We start from the raw sequence: 7465 nt of genomic DNA, 5'->3' as shown, positions 1-7465 counted from the left end.
AGATAGATAGATAGATAGAGAGATAGGTAGATAGATAGATAGATGGAGAGAGAGATAGATAGATAGATTGATATATAGATAGATGGGCAGATGAAAGGTTAGAAAGTTAGATAGATAGATAGATAGATAGATAGATGGATAGATAGACTGATAGATAGAGAGAAAGTTAGATAGATAGATTAGATATATAGATAGATAGATAGATAGATAGATAGATTGATTGACAGATGAATAGGTAGAAAGATAGATTGATACATTGACAGTTAGACTGAGCAGTTTATGCTCCATAGTGAGTAGTTTATGTAGACAATGCTGCCAATCGTCTTTGATGGGACTCCTCCAAGTAAATGGTGAGCAAGTTTTTTCTTTTTTCTAGCCGAATGTTGCAGGTAAGAAACCGTCGTTTCAAACGAATTGTTTTGGAATGTCTCGGCGGTTGATGGAGGCCACGACCGAGGAAGAATACGAAACCGCTTGGCGGAAACTGTATCGTGCATTTCAGGTTTTTAGATTTTCCTCATTCAGTTGATTTAAAAAGGCAACTGAATGCAAATTAAAGGTCATTTTAAATCGGAACAGAGTTGTGTAGTGGAGAATGCCTGCTGAGACTGAATTAGGAGCATTTAAACTGTAATAAATTTAGTATTTTGGTAGCCCTTCTCTGAAGCAATCCGAAGTGTTCCGATTAGTCGTGGGAGAAACCTTTTATAGTCTGTCTCCAACAACTATTCCACTTGCTATTTTTAGCGTGCCCACAACTTCAAGGATTCGTTTCGGGGCATAGTCATGGATGTGACAACCCACAATAAGCCAACGGTAATGGGCTCGTCCAAGCATGTTGAGCTCACGTGTTTCAAGGCGGTATTCATGCAAATTCAGACGCACTGCTTTAAATTTCAGTAGGTGAGGTAATCTAATGGTGCACCGAAACAAGTGGGCAAAATATGTATAATCTACTATCCAACGTATTCATCCTTTGGGGGCCACAGTCCCTAGACGTATTTGTGAGCGACGTGCAGCAAACGGCCTTTACGGTAGGAACTTTTGGGATAAATATGGCACTCACCTCATCAGCGCACTTGTTTTTTACTAGATGTTTTATATCCATCCTGAAACATGATATTCAGCCGATTATGGGTTATTTTCCGGAAGGAATTTATGTCTATGCCCGTTATCACCAGAACGAATCACAGAAGGTGAAAAGTGATGATAGTTAATCGGAATTTTAAACAATCCGAAGTGTTTCGGAAAAAGATCTGCTATTCCTTGGAGTGAACATGTGCATATACGAATCGAAAGACGTTGTCTGAGTGTAGTTCAGTTGAGTTGAGTTGAGTTAAGTTGAGTTCGGTTCAGTTCAGTTCAGTTGCGTTCAGTTCAATTCAGTTCAGTTCAATTCGTTTCATTGTCCCAGCTCGTCGGGAAGGCCTTCTTCCCCCTTGTGGCACGAACAAGCCTTTGGCCGTGCTAAAGCGAACACCAAGTCAAGGTGATTGATTTTCTTTTTCGGAAGTGGCACGGAAGAGTCCTAACGAATCGACCCTGTGTTGAACGCTGCTACATCTTGTAGTGAAGCAACCTTTTTTCTGTATTTTTTCTGACGTCATTCGTATTTTTATTCAAATCGAAGAATTTCTACGGGCATTTGCCGAACTAATGGACGTTCAACGAATAGACAGGTGAAATCATTGGTATATGTTACTACTGAATGCAGGACACTGGCAATTAGCAACACAAGGATAATGGACTTCCCGTTCATTGTGTCGAGATTTCATATGAGCCGAAGTTAGCTATTTTACCATCTGCATTTGTTTTTATTTTAAGGAATGTGTTCCACCAGGCAAATTCACTGATGCGGAGGCTTGGAATCCGTGTAACTCCCCAAATTAGACGGTTACATGATTGATTCCGTTACACACAGAACTAATCGATCCTTTGGGGCGGATTTTCGCCACCACCTGGTGACACTTGGAACAAACACCAGATGCTCCCTATTGGAGTGAGAGTGTTGTTACCGACGTGCTTTAGAAAACTCAGTGGTTAAGGCGTAATCTTACTGATTGCAGGGTCCGCGATTCGAGCCCAACTTTGGGATTTCGACTGCTCTAGAATTAGACGGTACCTGCATTCTCGTGCATCTTTTGCATGACGCGGTTCTACACCTGAATGTGTATCTATTATTTGTTATTTATTATTTTTATTATACAAACTCCCGTATTGCGCAAACATAAGGTAGACTGGATCTTCAGGTGTGTAAAAAAATGTACTGGATAGATCCATTTTCAAAAGTCATACTAAATGTCTACCGATGCTAGTTACATTGGTTGCTGTGGATTCCTCATAATAACAGTCAATAGGGGACGCACTTCATCCTAGTATAATTGTGGAACCGGTTAACCGCTGAGGGGGGTCCGAATCTGATTAGCGTCTGACACTGAATACTGAAATAGCATAACCGTTATTAACCCCCGTTACGCACAGGTCTAGTAGTATCGAATGCTTACTTTTAATCGGAACTTCAGTTTCGCACGTGTGCTAGATATTTGACCAGCTTCCCACAGGCCATTCGTGTGATAGAAAGAATGCCCGTGAGCCGGTAACAAAAGACTGTCATATAAAATGCGTCGAACTAACCAGTTTTGCATCGTGATGCAATGCTCTTGGAACTGACCGAATACAGCTTCATAACAAGTGAATTCCTCCGACTTTGGGTTTCCATGTGCCATTGGTGAATGCTGGGTTTGTATCCAGTGTCTACAGCTACCGCCGATCAACGCATCCACCTTCGAGACGTCCCTTAGTGAGTGGTTTAACGAAACCGTTGAGCTTGTTGTGGTCTGGCTACCCAATAACTTACTTAACCAGGAGAGTGTGGCAAAGAAATAAAAATAATAACGCTTGATTGAGTATACACTTCTAAACAGATCAGATATAACCGATTGTCTAAAAATTGTTCTTTTTAAAATAGTTCGTCGATGGTGCGGTTTCAGCGAGTAAACAATAATCCAACCATGGTTATCCAGGAGTACTCTAGACAGTAGATAATTTATGTGATAGATAGATTCCGATGATGGTCTGAAATGTGTTGATACAGGGATTGAGCCTCATGAATGACCGCTGTAAGCACGTGAGAAAACAAAACAGCGACTCGGAACACTTGACTAAGTTTATATTGCTTGAAATTTTAACAGTGCGATTTTTGTATTTTTTGGATTCAAACAAAAAAAGGTTATGCCACTGACAAAATACGTCATGTTATAATGGAAGCAAAATTAAGGTACAGAAACAAAACTTCTTCCTAAATCACGTAGAGATAGACCTTTTATCGAAATCACATCGCAATCAATGAACCTAATTGATTATGCTAACTAAATAAAATGTGGTTCTCACCGTTGAATCTTGAACTAGGTATTACACTGCAAACATTCTTCATTTGGAACAGCAAAAGGTGACGTAGAATTATGACTATTTTTCGTTGCTCATGGTTCCACCTCTAAATCTTTTATAGCTGTACATAGTTGCAACGACTCAAGTGACCACATGTTTATTAGCCAGGCCGCTGATCTGAGAAAGATGAGGAAATCAAGTAATTCAGCGATTCCGTATCATCATCATCGTCATCGCCACCATCCTCATCACTATCGTAAACATCCTCATCCACGTCACTGTAGCCTCAGCATTTGTCGCTGGTGTTTCGCTCCCGTACAATCAGGTTTTTGGTGGACGTCTTACTGGAGAGCAAGTGTACAAGATTTACTTCTGGCCTACCAATATCATTTGGGGATGCCAAAACTTCCAGTTACTCATTCTGCCAAGGAGATGGATTGGCAGGCACATTATACTGATTTTACAAAGAGGCTTTACAAAGAGTCACAAATAATCAAAAGAGACTGTCGCAGGCTTAAGAAGTTCTGTGTCTTCGAATAAATACCGTCAATTACTGAATCTTTGTACAACTGATCCAGCTGGCGTTTCGGGAAAATTCGGGTGTGCAAATGCGGAATATACGTGGTTACTTCCCGACCAAATAACGGGCCGCTTGTTGGAATCCATTTGACAAATTTTAGACTATCTTTCTGAAGCAAACCCGAATTTATGCGAGAAAGCCTTGTCTCAGGAAGTCGATTTATCCTCTTGTGAAGAATGATAACTAGTAGTTATCGAATCACCAACTTAGTCATGATAAACCACTTACCAATTTTGAGTAGGTGAACAAGGGGATTAATTTGAATGTTCGATGATGGACCTCATCATGTTCATCTCGATATTTCAAGATTGTTAGATCCACATGTGTGATTGCAACGAGATTAGTAACCCAATGCTGTGTTGAGAAGTTACTTGCATCATCCTCGAAGGAGGTTCACACCGACTTGCACAGACTTCTCGAAGTATGTTTCTTACCATCAAACGTTCCTCCATTGAAGACTCTGTTGCAAACTCGAGCACTCGTTTTCTAACTGTGCAGTTGTGGATTCACATACTTCGGTTAACATCAGCTGTGGTTCTGAGAGCGACAAGCATTCGGCGAATTTCAATCCACATTTCTTCCCATAAGTTAATCCAGGAAGCACTGTACATCTGCATAAGCCCCGCTTTTGCAGAATGGTTTCCACTCTCATGCTGCTTCACTAATCTCGGCGTAGCACACACAGAGAAAGAGCAGATATATCTTGAGATAATGGTTTTGATGTCTTAAGATAATGCTTTCTCTTCAGTATTTGGATCAGATGTTAAGTGATACACTTTTTGGATTAACAGACAAGTTGAATGCGTACCGAGTTACCGATTACAGATGAAACACTTCACTTGTCTATGAGGGCATGAATATCTAGAATGTTTTCGTCCACAAGATTCACACTTGCCAAATTTTTGAACCGCCGAATTAGACTTACGATCTATGAAGTGACGTATTGTGGGATATTAGGCACTATAATTTCTTCGAGGTTTGAATTTTGTGTTCGCCTGAATCCTTGAATTATTTCATTTAGAATAATTTAACAAAAGTTTCTTCAGTCTACGTGAGGCTTCACATCTTCATACTGCTCACATATTTTTCGAATAGTTTGAAATTTCTGATCCAGACAGAGCAGCGGCTTCTGCTATAATTCGGACACCTGAATGCCAGCAATGAGCCTGCCAAGCAGCTGATATGCCAATTGAGCACAATAGTCTCATTTGGCTGACTATATCGGCAGCGGCAATACGAAATCACAAACGACTGATAATGGAAGCTTGTCAACACATTGAAACTTTCTCTTTCGGGTGCTACATAGTTAATTAGTTTGAAGTGTTGGGGAACTTTTTCTTCAGTGCATTGTGGGAAATGTTGGTTGGAGATTCATGCTACAGTAAATTCTCAATCAACGTGTACGCCTCCCTGCCCACTAAATATAGGAAATATGCCGTGAGTTTCAGATTTTGTAGAACACCATATGTCGAACCGTTCCAAGTAATCTTCTACGTCTCGCGCCTTTGAATTAAAATCAAATGTTTTCATTTCGGCAGGCATGATGTATTGTTCCAATCGCGATGCAGAAATCTGAGAATTGAGTTCCGCACATATACCAGTATAACCAGACAAACTAGAAATCCAGCGTAACAAGTATAGGATGTAGCGTATGTGTAAAGCATATGGAATATTGAAACGATGGTGTACATCACCCAGACACTTGGTAGACGAATTAAGGAGCGACATCCAGATTAGCGTGGGGATTTCCTCTAATAAAATACAACTGCTTATTTAAAAAAGACAGTTTTGGAATTTTTCGCATTCGTGTTAATAAGGTGGAAAAAATAGCTTTCTTGAAAGCTTCAGCACATCAGACGTTTTGGCGTGCATCGCATTCCCTTATCCCATACACCATGCCGTCGAGTATGAACTGGGTTTTGAAGTTCCAGGATTCGGAATAGCAATGGCAATTTGAATTTGGGCATCTTGGCATGTAATGTTAAAGTGCGATTAATATTAGTAAAAGTAGGCGGCCATCATAATACCATTTCATTTGGATTGCCTGGTCCGCCCAGGTGTATATATGTCTAACTCTCTACGGAATCAATCCTTCAGTGCGAAACAGATTCGATATCGACGGTAGGTGATTGAACCCGGTGCTCAACATCATAAGCTCTTAGGTGCTCGGCTGATTTATTACTTCAGCGGTTTGCCGTCTTTTCTGACGTCCTCTGTGTTGTGATTGTGGTGGGGTTTGAACGTTTCGGAATGTTTCTGGCAGTCTGGAATATTTTTCAGAAATCTGAGCTTTCTTACACCGGATTTATTGAGTCTTCATTCCCTCTGAATGTAAGTAAAGAGGCTCTGGTCTATATATGAAACTGATTCAACGAGCCTTTGCAGATTCTATGGCACGACAAAGCGGATAATGTACAATTATCAACAAGGGAGGGTAACGATCGTGTAACGATCGTGCTGAAGCAAGTTTTCGCTTTCAACGTTTGGTGGCCACTTGGAGAGGCGACACGTCTTTACTTGACTCAGAAGCGGATCCCATAACGTTGCTTTGAGTAACTTTGCGAATGTGAGTTGAGTATTTTTGACGACTTCCATATATGTTTGTCGTATTTCCGTTTTCGCTGAGATCTGAGATATGACTGAGTACGGTTGTCTGTTTTCTTAGAAAATCTGGAAAATTCTCCCGCCTGACCGGGATTGTCGGTAGTTCAAATTGCCGCTAACTTTGTGACCGAGAAACAATATAGCTCATCTTTAAAGTTGGTTAGTAAAATACAAAGGAATGTAACTCTCGGATCAGAACACGGATAAATGTGTTTTTGGTCACTAATTTCAATACATTTGTGGTCGTGAATCGTCTTTTAGAACTTTTCACGTTTTGTTGGTCGATCTGACTGTAGCTTCGTTCTGCAGCCGTAAAAGATCTACATGGGCTATAGCTATTTCCAAGCCAAGTTCTCAGGCACTTTTTGATACGGATTAAACTAGTTGTGGACCGCGGTTTCCTAATTCCAATCGTTTGGTTTTTTGATCATTGCGGCCAACAAGTGGGTCAAAATGTTTTACCAATGACAGGTCTCCTCGGCCAAGTACGGGTGATTGACAACCAATTAAAACTTTCTGAATAGAAAAGTTTATTTCTGTTTCGTTGGTGTCATGGACTCTTTTCAGTAACACCAATTTGGAACCAATACATCGTAATAATGACAAAACAACTATGGCAACCATGGGTTTCAAAAATAATCCTAACCGATCCTAGGCCTTTCTTTGAGAGCGAAGAGTTTAAGAGTCACTTGCAGAAGCTGTATATCGGACAGATAAGGAACACACCATACCACTGACACAAATGGTCAAACCGATTGTAATAATCGAACAATCGGGGAGTGTCTGTCCGCCAAATGAGATGACTAATGCCGAGGGTTTGCCAGCATATTGTCCATCCAAGCAGCCAACAACATTTGGCTGTCCGTTGATTTGATACGGCAGGCGGCTCGATCC

The 7465-nt window shown here is 40.7% G+C and overlaps 1 protein-coding gene across 1 annotated transcript in view; it reads left to right on the top strand.

The window, feature by feature from the left end:
* T265_15693 (hypothetical protein) overlaps nt 1-900 on the top strand; it is a gene marked incomplete at both ends in the record, with an annotated part of 10113 nt that extends 9213 nt beyond the window's left edge. Inside the window, 2 exons of the mRNA XM_009178952.1 lie at nt 377-502; nt 748-900. Coding sequence (XP_009177216.1) covers nt 377-502; nt 748-900 — 279 coding nt within the window. The remainder of the gene's footprint in view (nt 1-376; nt 503-747) is intronic.
* Between the last annotated feature and the right edge of the window lie 6565 nt (nt 901-7465).

Source organism: Opisthorchis viverrini (assembly GCF_000715545.1).
Source record: "Opisthorchis viverrini unplaced genomic scaffold opera_v5_740, whole genome shotgun sequence".
In the NCBI taxonomy this organism is placed as follows: Eukaryota; Metazoa; Platyhelminthes; class Trematoda; order Opisthorchiida; family Opisthorchiidae; genus Opisthorchis; species Opisthorchis viverrini.
The sequence above is the reverse complement of the archived record's forward strand: the minus strand, read 5'-3'. Positions and strand labels throughout refer to the sequence as shown.